The 19,209-nt window shown below is 42.4% G+C and overlaps 1 protein-coding gene across 1 annotated transcript in view; it reads right to left on the bottom strand.

The window, feature by feature from the left end:
- LOC131288406 (uncharacterized) overlaps nucleotides 1-19,209 on the bottom strand; it is a 61,013-nt gene that overhangs the window by 41,113 nt on the left and 691 nt on the right. Inside the window, exons 2-10 of the mRNA XM_058317538.1 lie at nucleotides 15,886-16,070; nucleotides 14,676-14,814; nucleotides 11,815-11,945; nucleotides 8,227-8,504; nucleotides 6,394-6,529; nucleotides 6,122-6,306; nucleotides 5,849-6,020; nucleotides 5,656-5,772; nucleotides 5,050-5,088 (exon numbers count right to left, since the gene is read on the bottom strand). Of these exons, the coding sequence (XP_058173521.1) occupies nucleotides 5,050-5,088; nucleotides 5,656-5,772; nucleotides 5,849-6,020; nucleotides 6,122-6,306; nucleotides 6,394-6,529; nucleotides 8,227-8,504; nucleotides 11,815-11,945; nucleotides 14,676-14,814; nucleotides 15,886-16,070 (1,382 nt within the window). The remainder of the gene's footprint in view (nucleotides 1-5,049; nucleotides 5,089-5,655; nucleotides 5,773-5,848; nucleotides 6,021-6,121; nucleotides 6,307-6,393; nucleotides 6,530-8,226; nucleotides 8,505-11,814; nucleotides 11,946-14,675; nucleotides 14,815-15,885; nucleotides 16,071-19,209) is intronic.

The following is a 19,209-nucleotide window of genomic DNA, read 5'->3' on the forward strand; positions in this document are numbered from 1 at the left end:
TTAAAAAAATTACACATTGTTTTTTACAATTTCTATGATTTAGATCAATATTATCCCAATTTGGTATATGTTGCATTGATAAGAATTTAATGAATGAAAATGTACAAACATCTCTCAGGTGCACTCCGAATCAATTCCGGGCGATAAAAACTATGACAACCATCCATTTGCCCAATTAAATTCTTTTTTTTTATATAAAAATCTGAGGGTTTTAATGTTATTTTATTATGTTTTGGTAGCAGAATAGAGGCTAGAGATCTATGAATATTTGGATTATTTTTCTAGATATCGAGAAATAAAAGGGAGGCATATTCCGCTTTTCCGCTTAAAGGAGGTATGTTGACTCATATTACCTACATAAGGTTTCATTTTTATTCATTTAAATGTTTTATTAAAACTGTGGTCAATTTCTTTTTTGCAGAAACCGCTTTTCAAAGGATTTTGTGCTTCAAATCAAAGATTTTCCACCGTGTAATTTTTCTAAAAAAAAACTGCAAAACAAACCAAAATCTGACGTGTAGAGGGCGCTTTGTACAGCCGATTAGCTTGGTTAACTAAACCTTGGGTTTCGTCGTACATCTCTGCACTAACAACCGAGTCTACAGGGACATCTGTCCACACCTTGGTCGCCTGGCATATCTTTTGGCAGTAGCCTTGGTCGAACCGGGAACAAACCGGGAAATTTGTCGTTGGATTTTCCACGTCTTTTCGACAAAGGTCATTGAAACGGGTCGCGAAAACTAAATGAAAAATGTTTAAAAAAATGTCAATTCTAGTTTTTTTTTTATTCGATGTAGTGTTAACGGTTTGCATTGCTCTGGATTGTTTTTAAACGTAGATTTACAAACTGCCACAACAAGTGACTTGTTTTTCCTTGAACAAGCTAAGTGACGAGATTTCAGCGTCCTTTACAGAACCGGATAACGAGGGCGTTCTAGGCGGCGTAATTTACCGATAAAACAGTATAAAAGCGATTGCAGAAAATTTGCCAAAAAACAACATGTTTATAGATTTATCATTTGAGATACTACTTAACTTGATCTTGTCAAGCTAAACGTTGTTGCATAAAGTTTTCTCGTTTTCCATGCTGCATCCGGCTCTTATCGTACCAAACTATTCGAAAGGAATTTTGTCGGCTTTTCCGGCCGGAACCACTTTTCCACTTCCACGAGCGAGGCCTACCGTGTCGGGGACAAACTACTTAATGAAATACTTTCGACTGACAAGTGGGGGGGGGGGGGGGGGGGGAGGGAGGGGAGGGGGGGGGGTGCGATTCCCCGAGTGACAAAAATGCACCTTGTCTGGATTCGTCAGCTTCCCACGAGATTGGGGACTTTCAAAGTGTCGCACGGCAGGAGTTGGATGGGATGAGGCAAGAAAAGCTTCCCATCAGACACCTCGTCCACGCTCTAGTTGCATGTGGCCCGTCTTCTGGGTGAAGTTTCCGCATCGATGCATTCCCACCGGGCGGAAGAAGGGCCAGTAATGGGATAAAGCCAGCATAAATCGTACGGGATGGCGATCGGAAAGCAATGAGGTGAGGTTTTCGGGGGGAAAGTTGGTACAAAGTTTTCGTACTGCAAAGCGGGCGCTCGAGCGTTTTTCCCAACTGAAGACGTCTTTTGCAGGCTTTTCCGGAGCGGGCGGAAGAATTCGTGCCGTCAATTCGTGCGGCAAGTTTTTCCCACCACCGAAACACTAAAGTATTCGAATGCGGGCTTCTCTTCACCAAGGGTGCAGCAAGTCCCTAAAGATGACAATAGACTTCCGCCTGCGGCAGAATGAAGGCTTACGGTCTAACGTACGAAGACATTGTAATTCGATATCTCTCCGTCCGGCGAGCGTGACGTGTCCGGGTAAAAGAAACCGTTACATAATTTCGATTGAAAAATCCACAGTGTCGTGTGCTCGCCGGGAGCGGACAAAACTTCAGCCCCCGGAAGATAGTTTTTGCAAGCCAAACACAAGCTCTTTTCACGAACTATTTGCGCTTTTCTTGTATGCATTTAATTTCCTCTCGAAACCCTCACGTCGAGTCTAAATAGCTTCCATTTCTTTTACATCCCAACGACCAAAGTTCTATGGGCTGAAGATATCGTCTCCTGGCCTGACCTTAAGGCGATTTCCCGCCGGTGGAGGAAATAAAAATAAGGGGTGGGGGGGGGGAGGAGTCCCACCGAGAGAAGTGTTTCACGTAGCGAGTAGAAAACAAACTCGTAAAACTCGCGGCAACCGTTTGGAGTGCATACGCGAGGGTGGATTATAAGAAAACCAATTACCACCGCCGTGTGTTCCAGTTTCCCGTAGATCCCAATGACGGCAGCGAGTCCGAACTTTGGTGCTACGATGTTTATTTAACTGCACCCAGCCATGACGCTAACGAGGGCGCATTCATGGCGGCTGTATTTGTCTAATTTGCGGTGGTTTTAAAAATAAAGGAAAATAGCGCCACATGGACACGAATGGCTTAGAGTTACCGGCTCTCGGGGAAGGGGGAGGGGGAAGTAGGTGGGCGTGAAATAGAGACCACCGTCACACGTAGGACACTTCGGGGGCCGTAAGTTGCACTTCTTAGTAATGGAAACGTTATCTCATCCCATCTCTTCCGGCTGGCGATAGCGCGACCTAAGTTTCCTTCCGAACACCGAAGCGACCAGATATGAAAGTTTGCAGGTGGATGATGCTGCGAGATAATTAGATTTGGCTACTTGGTAGTAGCCTTCTTTTACCTCTTACATTCTTCGTGTGAAGGTCGCGCGCTCGTGTTGTCGTGGAACTATTTAATTCTAAGGTCGGATGATACTCAACTGCGAAACGGCTGAATGCTTTGCATTTTGCCATCCGCCTCCGAAATATTTGTATGTAAATTCAACGATCTTCAAATATGATCTCCTGATTATGATTTTATCGTAGCTAATATTTTCCCCCACCCCTCATTAGGACAGATGGAAGGTTTGCAAAGTGTTTCGTAAAAGGTTCGGTTCCGAAGGATTTTTTGACAGTTTTGCCAATGTTACACCATCAAAAATATTTGTCTGACGACGGTCGACAATATTTCAAACGATATTATTTTCTATGTATTGTTTTATTGATAAGCTGAGTTGATGGTAGACGGCATATAACTTATCGTTAAAATTGTAGAAGCAATTTGAAGTTTATTGCTTTAGATAGACAAGTAGAAGTAGCGAATTATGTGCAAATTTAAAAAAAATACTAATTTTTTCATATAAGGGCACATACAAATAATAATGTTTACTCTAAAGTTTAAAAGAAGATTTGAAATTTTTGTAAAATTAAAGTAGCACATGGATAACTAAGTTTTTCCACATACATTTTACTCTAGACGTATTGAGACGTATTTGCTAAAGAGCAAAATAGTTTGACTAATAAAATCATGCTGAGATAAAACAGCCTCTGGAATAACTTCTAAACAATATTGAAGTTTTTCCTAAGTTAAAAGCCATACTAATAATTTGAATAACGACCATTTGTTTTACATCATGTGCCATCACAACAGCGCGATTGAAGCGTTTTGATTGTTTCGTCAGAAATTGTATTCGTTTGCAAACTGTTCCTCGTCATAAGTTCCTGCGTATTAATTTAATCATTCGATAGAATTCGACTTATGAGCTTTGGATGCGATGGTTTAGCTTTTGTAACCCATTAAAAAAACATCTCATTACCTCCCTCCAGTAATTAAAGTTCACTTGATCAAAAGAAAATTTCACGAATATTTCACAAATTGGTAGGTTTGGTTTTGAAAAATCCACTAAACGAGAAGTAAGACACTAGTATCTAAGTCCTAGAGGGTGCGCTTTTCAAGTTCAACACTATTCGGTGACACACGGTGTCTAAACGTGTGCGTGTGTGTTTGGGAGTTAATTATTTTGCGTGTGCTGAAACTATTCGTACTAAGTGTGTGTTCAGAGTTGCTGGCGCAAGTGTTCGGTTTACTGTGCAGTAGTGGCGTTGCTAGTGTTGGTGTGCGTGTGTGTGGGTGTGGGTGGGTGGTGTCGAAATGTGCATGTGTGAACGCGTGGAATTTGCCGAAATAATCGCGATGGTTAGCGAAGGAATGTAAATGATTTCCCCCCCATCTGGGGAGAAAGGAGCTTGCAAAATGGCTAGGAAAGGGCGCAATAAAACGCCAAAACAAATGTACAAACTTATAACCACCATTTTTGGGGGATGGGGAACCAGTTCATCCCCTTCACAGGATGAACTGCGAACCGAAAAAAAACGACAAAAATATCCAAAACGGAAATCATAACCACCACGGATTCGCAGCTTCCGTGGGTTTAATTTTGAATTTTAATTCTTCAACCGCAATCACGATTAAAATCTCGAAATTCCACAGGGCAGAGGTTTGTTTACTTCGTTTGTTGTTTTTTTTGCAAAGTGAGAGCAAGCTTGTGTCCGCAGTCAAACAGGTTTGTTCATGTTATCAAAGTTAGCAGTATAAGAGAGAAGTATAAGAAATACAGACAAGCCGTTTGTTGTGGAAAAAAAGAAAGAAACAAAAACAGAACCGAAAACAGTAGAGATGGAGCTGAAGAAAATAGAAAGTGTACCAAAAGTGGGTGGATACAGCGGAAGAGTGTGTTTACGAGTGTACTAGAAATCGTGTACTGTTTCAGCAATTAGCAAACATCATGGAGCGCAATGAGTGGGGTAGTCTTTCGAGTTTTGTATTTAAATACAGGTTTTGGTATGGATGTGCGAACGGCCTGGGTGAGGCCATTCTTGAATGATACTGCTGAGCGGAAACGCTTAGTTTGGGCTGGTCGGTAAGCGCATTCAACGCAAACGCTAGAACAGGCGACAAGGCCGAGGAAAACGAAAACGAAAGGCGCATACGGAGGGATTCTCGAAGAAAGCCAATTCGCCAATTTAAAGAAGAAAACTATTGCATAATTAGTGAAACAGTAACGCAGCGTAAGTTGTAAGAGGTGAGGCGCGAATCGATTGATAAAGAAGATGAAGTAGAAAGAGGTAAAAAAACGTACGTTTCGAAGGTGAAGCTAAACGGTGCCAGGACCGTGGACTTACCGGTATATCGTGTGAATGAGGTAAATGATCTCCTTTTCTCTGGTTTGGTGCATGGAAAAGAGAAAGCAATTTAAATTGGTAATTAATGAATGATTTAAATAGTTTAACGTACAGCTGGACGGTCCAGAACACAATTTATAGTGTACGACTTGTTCTAGCTTATGTAGATCTCACTCTCTAATATAAATATATTGGGAGTAACATGTTTTTGGTATTGAATAATATTTTTTCATTTTATCTCGTAAATTATACTTAGAAACCTTTGGATTCAAGTCAATTTCTGGTACTTTGGTTAATTTAAATAAAAAGTAGAGACTCATAGCAACTTAAATAAAAGTTTTTAAATGGATTTTTGCATTTTTGGAAAACATTTCAGTCAGTTTTCAAATATAAATTTCGTTTAAACAACACTCTTGAAAAAGATACAATTTTCGAATGTTGTCTCTTTGAAAACTTGACACAAGTCTCTGGGAAGAAAATTGTGTTGTGTCAATGCAGGGTTTGTTACATTGTAAAATACTCTTTAACGGAGCATTGCTATACTTCATTAAGGTGTGCGACTTCGTTTTACACTCTTTCATTCGCATGGCCACAAATGATACTTACCCTATGCCTATCTAGTGGATCACCGTAGACGTCTCTTCCTCTCCTATATACAAGTTCATCGTACCGCGTTCTGTCCTCGGGGAAAATTAATTCCCTTATTTCTGTCACTAACGTATGCTGGAGGGGAGAAAAACGAAACGCAAAGAGAATTACCATCTTGCGGTCAGTTTGAAACCCTTCCAAGATGGTTTACCTTTTCGGGTGTATCTAACATTTCTAATAAAACAGATACGAAGGCCTCTATGGTCATTCCTCTAGCACCATATTCCGCTATATAATATGATAGGTTAGCAAAATGATGACGAGGTAATAAGGATCTGGCTTTTTCTTCTACCATCGCCGACACCGGGCATTTCCTTCGCGTCCTGAAAATGGATGGAGGTGAAGAAACGAGATGAAAATTATGTCATCGTTAGATGCGTTTTGTGGACGAGAAAAGGGTGTTGTTTGGCGCGATATCGCTCACCTCACACCGGTTGGGCTGTAGGCATCCCACGGTTCAGGCTCAACGGTGGTACACGAGTGTGGCACTTTCCCGACGTCACGAACCAGCAGCGACATTCGTTTGTGGAACTTAAATTGACTAACAGCCTCGTCATGGGTCACCTCCATGAATGATTGACCATTCACTTCTAAGATTTGATCGCCGACCTAGAGCGGGGGGAGGGACAACAGGAAGCACAGGGAATTAATGGAGCGCTGGGTTGAAGTGGGCGGATGTCCCGGTCGATGCCTTACCATCAGTCCAGCCCGGTCGGCAACACTGTCCTTGTCGACACCGGTAATAAAAATTCCTAGCCCGTACTCGACGCCGCCCCGTATCATCAACCCTAAGGACTGACCGGGTTCTATCAGTAGGTCGACTCTTCGCACTCTGCCATCGAGAGGATGACCACCATCATCATGCAGGACGGGGACGATTTTTTCCGTTTTTTGTTTCACATTAACGCCATTATTTTACGATCAACCAAGGGTTCCGATATTCCACCAGGGGCGGCAAACGAAAAAAAAGCAGGGCAACGTTCCAGAGAAGGGAAGAGGCAGAAGATAGAGAGCAATAAATTTTCATTCCCGTCCAACTGCAGCATTGCAACACACATTCCTGCCCAATGGAGGTGTTGCCGGGCATAGAAAATTACTGTCTTGCATAATTCAATGCTGCATGGCAATGGCAATGGCTGACCCACATACGTGGGAGAAATAAATTCCACTAAAATCATCTTGAATCATTCGCTTTCATGTTATGCACCAAAAACGAAGGTGCAACCAGTGATGCATTAAGTTGGATTTTCTGTATGTGACGATACAGTTTAATTGCAAGAGATTTATTCTCTGTTCAAAGCGTGTTTTTAGTAAAAATTAAAAGCGGGCAATAATATACAACGTATGGAATCTTGATCTTTATCTAATGGAACAAAAAAGAATTTGTTGGAAATAAAATTATCATGACATCAATATTATTTTCAAAAAAAAAAGTAAAACAAGTAAAAGTCCAGAAAGCTATTTAGATGCGAATAAATTTTAAAAATATCGCATCTTACCTTACGTATCTACACGGTGTCCAATATATTTTCATGCACATTTTTCAACTACTTCCGACATATTTTTCTATTTCTATTTAACATTCTTTATACAAGTTATTATCTGCTGTCTTATATAAGTTTTTGGAACGCACTTCTACTCTATTTAAGAGATTTGTTTTATAATCTGGGACTTTAACGTAATTTTTGTATCGAATAATCAGAAGGTACAAGGTGTTTTACTGTGTTGTGTACGTAAAAAAGTACCTTAAAAAAGAACTTTACACACACATTCCTCAATGGGTGTTTTTGAAGAATGTTAATGAGAAGAAAAAACGTTTAAAAAATGTAGGGAACGGATGATAAAGTTTTTAAATATGATAAAACACACTTTAAGACAATTAATTTGATCCGTAACTGCTAACGGGTAAATTTGACTGACGTTTTAGTGCAGAACGACTTAGTGTTTTAAAACAATTGATGTTTGAATTTGTATGCGAATATTTTGGACACAGTGTAAATACTAAGAAGGAAAGGATTTTTCTGTTCTTGAGGATATGAAAATAAGAAGAATTTGAAAAGATTTCAAAATTTATCCTCATGTACGAATGGAGGCTATACAAAAATACTTTTCAGTACGTACTCAAGTTTACCGGCATGAAATTGGATTACTTTAGTCGGTAGAGAAGTTGTGCTGAAACCCTGTATCAGATATTTTTAGGCTAAGGGGTTAGTTGCTCGAAAACTTAGGATTCAATTAAGTAAAATTACGGTGCTTTTCGAATTTGTTGTACCGTTTCGTCCGGTTGAAAAATGAATTGAATGAACCGTTGGAAGAATCTTTTGAGAAGCTTGGAGAAGAACTTCTGCCATAAATCCATGTGGAATCTCGCCCATTGCCACGCAAACAATATGACAAGAAACAAAAAGTGGTGCTAAGCGCGCTGGCACTATAAATCAATTCCGTTTCTATCTGCCACACCCTTCGGGGACCCGGCACACATCTTCTGCCTGACGCCATGTACACGTAGCCCGCCGCATTCCAACTCACCTATCACGTCGTTCGGGTCGGCGGCCGCCGTACTCGTACGGTGGCGAGGCGGGCCGTCCCTGGCGGTCCATCCAGGAGCAGGTTTGGCGGTTCGGTGGCGGCGGGTAGATGCCGGGCGGCGGGGGCACGAGATCGCCGGCCACCCGGCTCCCGGGCACGCCCGGGGGTGGCCCGAAACCGTGCAGGGGTGCGCTCGAGTTGAGCATCGACGCGGCCGACGGTGGCGCCCGCACGGTCATACTGATTTGCCGCGACGATTTCAGAATCTGCACACATCTCTGGTTTGGTGAGAAAAAAAGTATGGCAATAGGAGAGAAGGAGACAGAGCGAGAGAGAAAGAGAGATAGAGATAGCGAGAGCGGTGTCTAGACGGGGCGCAAAAAGGGGGCGCACGCGAAACTAAACGCATAGTACAGGAGGAAAGGAACACACAGGCTCCAGGATAACAGCCGGCAATGCAAAATATACAACGAACAAGCGGAGGGAGCGATGATTACTGGCGGGCATACATATTTAAAGGGGAAAATTACGTTGAGATAATGTAAACTAAAAGGGAAGGCGAACCATTTTGAGAGAAGTTGAAAAAAATACATGTATTCTAGCGCTGTGACAACATCAAAAGAGGTTATGTGATACATTGGTTCAGACATGGCGTTCACTTCTCTTCTTCTTCACTGAATCAGTCTGGGTTGCATGTGGCGCAACAAGCGAGTTCCATTAGCATCAACTTGATATATGCAATTATTAGATTTTTGCTTCTACTGGTAAGAAAAAAGAACAAGTCACTGGCAAGCAAAACCATGTTAAGAGTTTGCTTCATGGTATTATTTTTAAATTAACGCAAAGTGAGTTGTAGTACAATAATTTACATCCTCAAACATGATTTTTGCAAACATTCGCTACTTAGAAAGGAAATGACTTCAAATTACTATTAAGATTAGCACTATTCACTTTTTAACTATCTTTCAAAATGTTTGTTGGTCTTAAGTTTACTTTAGCACTTTACTAGCAATATGGAAATAAATAATAAGATTTTTATTTTTAATGGAGGCGCATGGTAGTTTATACGAAAGCATAATGAAAATATAATCGGTTCGAGAAGTTATCATCAAAACTATAGTTGGGTAGGTAGTCAAAACCAAACATAATCTCTTTTTTAAATTAATTAATGGCCAGTTTCCAGCTATCGCGCTTCTTTAGAGGGAAAAGAAAAACAATCCATGCGTCAGCCACCAGGCGCCTCCATTTCGCTTACTAACGATGGAGACGCCAGGTCATCCGTCATTGGGCGGGTGACAATTTAAACAATTTTACTCCGCATCATACGTAATTAAAATATCCATCCGGTCCGAAAGGCGTTGTCATTTCCATTTTAAAATTAAATTCCATGACTTTCCAAAGCTCCCCCACCGGATCGAGTGGCCCGAGCTTGCCGTATGCAAATTTCCAGCCGTTTGGCAAATCTTCACGACAACGCCGAGCATATTTGTGCCCAGCGTATAAAGTATTTTACATTAAAGTCCCCCCCCCCAGTCCGGCCATGGAAGCCAACGTCCACCCGCAATGGTGTGCCTGCAGCCATCGGATGCCGCGCGAATCCGGGTCGTCAATTAGCAAACTTTCAGGTAGGCTCATTCGTTTTCGCCACACGCGAGTGTGGTTTCGCGTGTCGCCAGCTGTCCGTGTAGCCGTACCTCCCCATCGGGGCCAGCCACTCATTTGAATTTTATATCACACCACCGCAGCAAGTAAAATAGAAAACTTTTGTCGAAAAAAAGGGGACGGAAAAGCACGAAAAGGGGGCACCCCGGGCAACCAACTCTCCCGGGGAAAATTGCTCGCTGCTGGCCACATTACGACGCGTATATTTTACACTTTCTTTCCCGTTATCTGCCCGGCGCCGGGCAACCCGATGGCCACGATAGCCATCATGCAACCGGGATAATTTGTAAGGAGCTGGGAAAAACTTGTATTAATTTATGCAGCGAAACTCTTCGCTTCCGCTTATCCACTTTTCCAGTCGCGCGGGAAATTACAACGCCCGACCGCCGGCCACTGCTGCCCCAGACTTGTATGATACTCCCGGGGTGGCTTCCCGGCCAACCAATCGGTAGCTTTTTCCATCCTCCGTTAGTCCGTACTTCACTATCACGTTCCATTTCTTTTCGTATTCGCTACGGTGCTCGATAACAGAAGCGCCCGCCGAAGTGGCCAGCACTTGGTAAGTCCATTTTTCAACGGAAGCATTCGCACACAGCTTCCGCACACACACACACACACACACCGTCCCGGACACTGTTTATCTTTTCCACCCACTGGTGCACGAAGCGAATAATCCAAACAACAAAAACAGCCCCCACCATCGACAAAAAAACGAAAAATGCTTTATGCGCTTTCGCAAAGAGCACCCGATTCAGATTCTGCGGTCATGCAAACGAAGTTAGCTAATAACTTTCCGGCGCACTAGTGAGAAAACATGACTCGCCGCAGTGCTACTAGCGAAGGGGTCGGAGGCTCTGGTGAGAAATGTTTGGGATTAAAACTTTTGCTTTTGTTTTCCGGGTTCGTCGTTCGTTGTGTGTGTTTTGTGCCTTCTTTTTACCATTCTCATGGTCAGGAATTAACACTTTTCACCCCCGAACGATGACACGACTCGGCCGTTCGAGGGCCGCTATTGGTGAAGGAAGGTGGCACGGTTTGCACAATGATTCTGGTGCATTCTTGTCCCCCACCGGCCATTGTGATTTGTTTCCGGTCCGATAAAAACTAACAACTGTCTTCATCTGCGCCTTGGGTTCATCTTTTATTCGTTTGCGTGGTTTATGCCTTTTTTCTTAGCTAACGAATAATACTTGCTATATTTGGCCAGCTCCGGGACCTAACAAAAGCAGGTATTTCGACATCATTTTCCACACTTTCTAGAAGAACTATTCTTCATGTCAACTGTTTTATCTACCGGGAAGAAAGTTACTAAACGAGCGTCTCTAAACATCGGGAATACTTAATGGCGCGATAGTGTTGAAAGAAACAAGCTTCTAAAGGAGCGAAGTAACAGAGACAGAGTTTCTATTGCCAATCTTTTTTTCATCTTTAGTCAATGCTTTATCATTTCATTTAGTATATATTGGTACATTCAATATCCGATGTTACATCATATGGGGTGGTGTAAAAGATTTATGAAGTTTTCTAAATGCGTAGTGACAATTTTGTTCGCCTATTTAGTTTTTAATTTTGAACCGTTTTTATTCGGTCTTATGCATTCCCGATTGCGTCGCAGAGTGATGATATAACATTATTTTATTTGTCGATCATTCTTATTCGATTGCACTCGGGATCCGGTACTTTTTTTTTCTCGAGCCGAAAATGGAAAGCACGCGCATGCCATTTGCAACGTATCAAACAGTTTGCCAATAACCAGCGAAGGAACCAATCATTGTGGAGCCGAATCGAAAAAAACGAAATAGGTAGACGTCGTGGAAATGAAAAACGAAATGGAAAGAAAACAGGACAAAGGTGACAAAATGGGGGGGAAAAAGGGAAGGAAACACAAGGAAACGCCAAACGAAAAGTTCCGACATTGCCCCTTACCTTAAGCGCTTCTTCGTGGTTGATGGAGGTGAACGGCGTACCGTTCACCTCGAGTATCGTGTCACCAGGCCTCAGTCCAGCACGTTCAGCGACCGAACCTTCCTCGATTCGGGAAATGTAAACACCAACTCCTGAGGGCGAAGAAAAAGAAATGAGCGGGGGGGTGGAGAAGGAAATGTAGTGAGCGATCGGAACGTCGGTGAATAGTTTGTAAGGAGCCATCATTATTTTCCCTTTGCTGCAAATGGTGGCCTCGGGTTGGGTGGTGGTAGCGATGGTGGAAATGTAATAAAAAAATATTCCATCCATGCTTGGGAAAACCGCTCGCCGTACGCGCCCTCCTATGTTGCTTGACGCTTTTTATAGCGACTCCAGCGACCTTCGCGCGGAAGTGAAGGGAAAAGGGTCAACCAACAAACCGAAACTAATTTTACGACAGCCCAATTTTCCACCAACCTCAGGCCAGCGGAAGGAAGGAAGGTGGACGCCGAAATGCAGTTTGCAATCGAAAACATCGGAATGACTTTCGAGCGTGCCCCGAAGGAACGTACGACGCTCTTGTTGTTGGATTGGTTGAAGACACATTTCGGATCGAAACTTCTGCCACTGGAAAACAGTTACCATGAAGGCATGCCAAAACATGCCAAAAACAGAGGCGAAAATAATTACGAGCGCGCGTGTGTGTGCCAAAGGAAACCCGAGGTAAGCCCTAGAAATGGCTGGCATTCAAATGAAACCGAAATTCGATCATGTGACCCCCACCATGTGTGTGTGTGTGAAGCAAAAACAAACCCGATCCGGGGCTTTTGTCGGGGTCAGTGAAACTCGAGTTTTCGGAGGGGGAAAATCGCTAGCCGGTACGCGGAATTACTTACTCGACCATGCGGGTATCGTCGGTTTTCGCTATCGTTTTTGTGTGAGTGTGTGTGTGTATGTGTTTTTTTCCCTTCTATGTTGGTCGTGTCTCAGGTCATTCCTCAAACGCTATCCTTGAAAAAACCGGCTAACGTTTGGCCAACCCACCGGACCGGACGAATCTCTTGCCCAAGGGCTCGCAGGAAAAAGGAAATTGGTTTAGTAACGTGGTGGCGCCGGCAGCTTTTTCAGAGCCTTTCGTGACCGCGAGCATTTTGTCTGTTCTCTTTTATTGATTCACCGAGCGTGGGGATGGGAAATGTGGGTTGTTCGCGTTTTCGCGCCGGTCCCACTGTCCCGAGAGTTGATTTATACATCGCTATTTTATGTGTCGCAAAGTCAACTGATTTTTAGAAAATGTTCCAACTAAACTCATTTTACGCAAGAACCTGTTGTTCGGGAACCGCTTTTTAAATTTAAATGATGTGAAAAAATATCTATGCTAGTGTCATTTCCATGAATGATAGACTGCATCCACTTCTGTCTCTAACACATCTGAGTTTGTCTCCAACTCGTCAGCTTTTGTCTGTCGTGTTTTACTGATTTTGTCTTCTAATTTCAATTTAGTTCCTATCAACAAGTTTGGCTATTTAGAATGAATTTAAATATGAATGAATTTAAATAATTGTTTGTACTAAAATTGATTTTGTAATGCTGCCTAAAAAAGGACATGAGGCGAAATTATTAACAATTTAAAGTTTGGTACTGAGTAAAATTTGAAAAATATACGTCAGCGAAACATACAAAACAAGTGACGTTAGCAGCTATGAAAAACTAAGTTAATGTCCCCGAATTCATCGCTTCTGTGCAGATTTTGAAAATCGCATGCAAAAATGCACTCAGAAAATACGTAAAAAATCATGGTAATAGGCGTTACATTTAGGGCATAAATGAAATAATTTTAATTGTTTTAACCGTGTCTACAGTCTATGAAAACCATAATAGCTATTTTTATGTGCATGATTTCAACAAGAGACAAAAGCTGATGAGTTAGAGACAAACTCAGATGCGTTAGAGACATAAAATGACGAACCAATTCAAAATATGGTGCCATCGAGACAACACCATCTGCTTTCTAGCTAAAGTATAGTGGCAAAGGCTGTAATTAAGCATATCTAACGTCATCAGAAACAGAGTTAGTAATGTGTTTTCAAAACTTGTCATAAGCAACATTAATTCATTTAAGATGTCATAAACATTTAAACGTCACGGAGAGAAGAATGGTTGACTAGACTGAAGCTAATCAAGCGGAACGAACACAAAAAATCACTTTGCATTCGGTTCGGTTGTGTTTTTCCAATACACGCCCATTGTCAAACCGAAACCTTATCTGCGCTACACCATCCACCGGAGTCGAGTTTGTTATTATTCAATTTTCCTGTTCAAACACCATCCGTCCGTGATATTCATTCGGCATGTTCATCATCATCGGTCGTTTCAGCCCGTTTCGTCTTTCTCGTCGCACCGTTGGGCAGAGCTGTTTTAAATTGTCAATCATTTTCACACTTTCCTGTTTTCCATTCCATAGTGCGGTTCATGGTTTTCTTTTTTGTCGTCAATGCAGACAAATTGGAATTAGATTCACAAACCATGTTTCCTCGAGCGACCGATGCACATCGGCGACCAAATCTGGTGACGAAAAAAAATCAACCATCCGCTGTAAGCTGTAGCAGCAGATTAAAGGAAACAGAAAAAAACGAAAACGTGTACTAAATACACCTCAACCGTGTGCACGTTCGCCACTGCAACAATGCACCGGCTGGATCGGCGAAAGGCTGGCAAATCGTGCAAACATCCAAACCCAAGACAAGTGGCCCTTGTTGGCAGCGGGCCAGCGCGAAAAACCGGCTGGCTGATAGATTTTCCATTTAAGCTCTTCCGGCCACCCATCCGGCAGTTGTGTCGGGATGGGGGAGTGGGGTGTCTGATGGTGGGCAGCTACTTACCGGAATCTTTACCACCCTTGACGCAAATCCCGAACCCGTGGCTGCTGTCGGGCTGTTGATCACGTGACATGTTCACGGTTCGGGTCGTTAGCTGGTGTATGTTCGGTATACTGCGATCTCGGTCGCGATCGCGGTATATCTGTGGTAGAAGGAAAGCGTTTTATTAAACCAGTGCAGATGTTACACAGGATATTAAATAGATGATGTATGACCTTATGTTTATTTTAAATTATGTTTTACAATCAAAGTTATGCTTAACACGTTGACTGCCACACGTTCTCAGCATACTTTTTAGTACAACCTTTCTTAATCAACCTTTCTTAATTAATAAACAAGATTGTTTATAACATTTATTAAAACGACGGTTTTCGAAGGCTAAGCCAAGACTTAGCTTCACAAAGAATTAGTTATTAATATTACTAAAGATTGTATGATGCATTTTCATTTATTTATGAAGTAAAAACTTTTTTGAACTAATGACAGCTGGCTATCAAAAATGATAGCCATGGCAGTCAACATGAACATGAAGACATGTTTAAACCAAGTGATGCTAAATTTTAACTTTCTATCGTTTACTATTTTTGTAACAATGGAAATAAGTATACGTCAAATACAGTATGTCCAATAAAAATAGCAAAACTGATTAGCATGTTGACAGCTTTAGTACCGTTTTTTAGTACTTTTGTTAAAATGTTAAAAAATTGATACAACCAATGGTCTTCGAAAACTAACTAAAAACTTGACATTCCAAAGGTTACATTTTAATAATTATTTTTTCCTACTACTATATATAAGTACATTAGTACATTGGTGCAATGAGATGACGAACAATGCTGCTGTTACCCGAAAAATGAGTGACGTGACAGTAAACGTGTCCATTCAGGGCCATTTTAACATCACGTTTTTAACATCACCTGATTGTCAAAAACACTGGCGAGTAGAGTATCAAAGGCAGGCTAGAACGAAATCCGTTGATGGATTCCGTTCAGACATTCTACGAAAGTCGACTACGTAATAACCTAGACGAGCACCTTCTAACCACCTGATTGTCGTTATACACAAGTGCTGTTGTGTAACACAGGTTCACGTTCTTCCCGTTTCCAATTCGGGGGAAAAATTAATCTAAACTTTTTTCAATATCTGATCGAGTTCGTTAACAACAACGAGTTTTTTGTTTGTCGAAAGTATAAAACCAACAACGGCTACTTACTTGATGGGTGGTGGAAGGCGGACTGCTGGCAGGACTTCGGCGGCCTCGGTCACGTGTACCGTTACTATGATAACTAGTAGGAACTGAAGAAGACGAACTAGTTGTATTAAACATTCTTATGACCTGCTCTGGCGATATAGGCCGCTTCTTACCACCATTATGTCTGGTAGAATTTGGAACTGTGCCTAATTTTGTTAAAGAATGGAGAGTGGAAGTTTTCAAGCATACAGTTTCGGAAACCCCGCTAGGGGAAGGGGAGTACGCTCTCGGGGTGGGAGCCAACATTCTCGGATTAGCAGAAAGAAAGAGATAGAGAGCAGGGCGACCGCGTCTTGGAAGAGGCTTAAGACACGGGTTGGAACGGGAGGTACGGTCGGGCCTTTTGGAAAGGGGGTCTTCGAGAGAGACACACATACAACACACGGGCACGATTAAAAGGAAGAAAAAACATGTTTCTCCGTACGCTATTCGTTCAGGAGTTCAGGTTCGGGAATGTTTGGAAGATAGGCTGGGGCCTATCAAATTAGCGGAAACATCCAACGCTCCCATCGGAGGAACGTAACACAAACAACTGTCGGGAAAAGTTAGTTTCGACAGTTTGGTTCTTGTGCGTGTGCGTGTTTTCCTTTTTTTCATTCTTTATCTACCGTCTAGAAAATCCGAAGCTGGAGATCCAGCTAGATCTTGTGCTCGAGACAAGTCTACGGCAATTAAGGATGTTTACTCACGTCACACACACACACAAGTACACTGAGACACAAATACATGTAGAAACGATGGAAATACAAACCACGATACCGACAGACACACATAGAAACGCATACACGGAAGGAAACGCTATTCAACATCGAAATCTAGCAACGATAGACACGAATAGACGTTGACAGCAGAATCGATCATGTGTACCAGGGAGGAACAAAAAAGCTGTAAAGGAAACATTCGAACATTCTAGTGGAGCAGAACAAATAGAATGGAACGAAAAAGTAAATTTTCCTTCCGATGATTCCGACGCTCTGTCGGGAGAGAAACGGAAATGTAAATGTCTCCCGGTCCTCGGTGACGCACGCAGAAGAAAGATGGTAACGCTAACCAAACATGGGCCGTAGACATTTGCACAAGGATTATCGAATAGACATAAACGCATACTGAAACTCACACACATACAGACTCAAAAATGGTAAGAGAAGGCATTCGAAAACGGACCACTAAACGGAACGGGGGTTGGATAAAAAAGGGAGAAATTCCGTGTACTGTACGAGAGCCATCGACACGCTAAGTGTGTGCATTTTTCTTTTGTAAGAGAAATCTACTAAGAAAACATTCGAACAAACGACGAACGATAACGCTAATGGGGGACACATTCAGCAAACCAGTGGGCGCGAATCGAACGAAATTAAATCGTTCCTAGAGATTCGGAATTGCGATAGAGCAATGGAGATTGCACTTTGGAAGGAACACTCTAGTTCGGAATGCACAACGAAACGGTAAAGGATTTACTTTGGGCTTCAACGAACAGAACAAACAGGCACGAAACCTTGAACGAAAACCGGAAAGTTGGAAAGGCAAGCAGGAAAGTGGGGGAAAACATAGTGGGACAATAGAAAGAACCATAGAAAATCGGCCAAAGGTTGGTGCGGTTGGTTGTTAGTAGCGGGAGTAGTGGTGTTTGTGTATACTTTGCTTCGCTTCAACTTTTGACAATCGTTCAATCGGAAATCCGGTTATCCTGGACGGTCAGGACAGTCTTCCACGCATGGTCGCGACAGTTGGTGGCGACGACACAAGACATAATGGCAAGCAGAAGAACCATGGACCAGTTTTGCATTGCATTTAATTTGTTAATATAGTTGTGGTAACAAGAACTATAAACTATCGGTCACTATGGGCATTCAAATATGGAGAGGGAAACGACAGCGACTCTATGGCGTAGGAACTAGAGCTAGCGCTACAGAGTACGATGTAGGGCGGGGTAGGTAGGGAAGGTAGGTGACGTCAAACCGGACCAACGGAATGGTACATCTACGCTACGCTGCGAGGTGGCTACAAGAACAACGAGCAATGTAGGGTAAAAGATGAGCGGCAGCACAAAAATACTCAATGTTTTTCGCTATCTAATAGTGATCACTCAAGTCTAAGGGGCGAGATGGTAGCTAAAACTTTCAGCATGATTGGAAGACGTTGCACGAGAGAAAGAAAATATTTTAAAAAGAATAGAAAGAGGATAAAGAGACAGAGAGATAGATGGAGAGAGAGAGAGAGAAAGAGTGGAATCATTCCGCTAAAACGTGCCCATTATTATTGAACCATACAAAAAATGTCCGTGAATCAATTTGTGAAATAAATATTTGAACGGGACCTTCTGATGCCATTTGCCATACATATTTGAAACAGATCCATTAAAAGATCACTGAGCGAGTTTATGATGTTACCGAATGCATAACATATGAACCGACGAAAACAAACTTCCTATAAAAAGGGGTTTACGGAATAACACCAGTTCGCAAACAAGCAAACTTCCGACGCAGTTATGCGAAGTTTACAGTGAGCAAAACTGGCAGAAACGATTGATACCGAAATTGTCACAGAATATGTGTGTATGTGATGTGGAAATGTGTGAAAGATGACCGATTTTATTGCCCGAGAGCAGCACCAGGTGTTGACGCCATCTGCGCGCTCGATCTGAGGGAATCGTTTTCCGAAAGGGACACACATCAATCGCCAAGAGCATCTCGATGAAACGACTGATGGGTGGATGAAAATCATAGCAAAAACAATATATCGGTGAACAAACAAACTACACGTGGTAGATATTCGATGGCTCCACGGAGCATGCAGAGCATTGGAAGTGGTGAGAGGGTGGAGTGATGTTAAAAGAATTCATATCCTCGAGTGTCGTTCGGTATGAAACCTATTCTACTGCAGGCGCTAGAAGAGATGGTTAAAGAAGTAGAAAAACGGTAGTACGATAACGTTGACAGGTCAATGTGAAACTTTGCAAGCTGGAAGAACAAGTTTTGTGCGTTGAGAAAAAAAAGGAAGGGATATCGTAAGGAGTCAGAACGGGGTAATAACATAGAGCGAGCGAGTAAAAGGAGCGATAAATAGAAACAGAGATAGAGAGAGAGTGGGAGAAAAATTCAGCTGCATCATAGAACATCGAAGAGGAAAGAGTAATGGAGCCATACGCGAGGCGGCGCGCAACAGCGGATGCAATCTGGGAGGACGCACTAGTAGAGCGAGCATGTAACGAGGATGAGCAGAACGACATTCAAAACGATGGAACCAGGCACGGGAGGAAGCTCGGAAGAGAGCGATAGGACACAG

The sequence above is a fragment of the Anopheles ziemanni genome, chromosome 3 (assembly GCF_943734765.1).
Source record: "Anopheles ziemanni chromosome 3, idAnoZiCoDA_A2_x.2, whole genome shotgun sequence".
Taxonomy (NCBI): Eukaryota; Metazoa; Arthropoda; class Insecta; order Diptera; family Culicidae; genus Anopheles; species Anopheles ziemanni.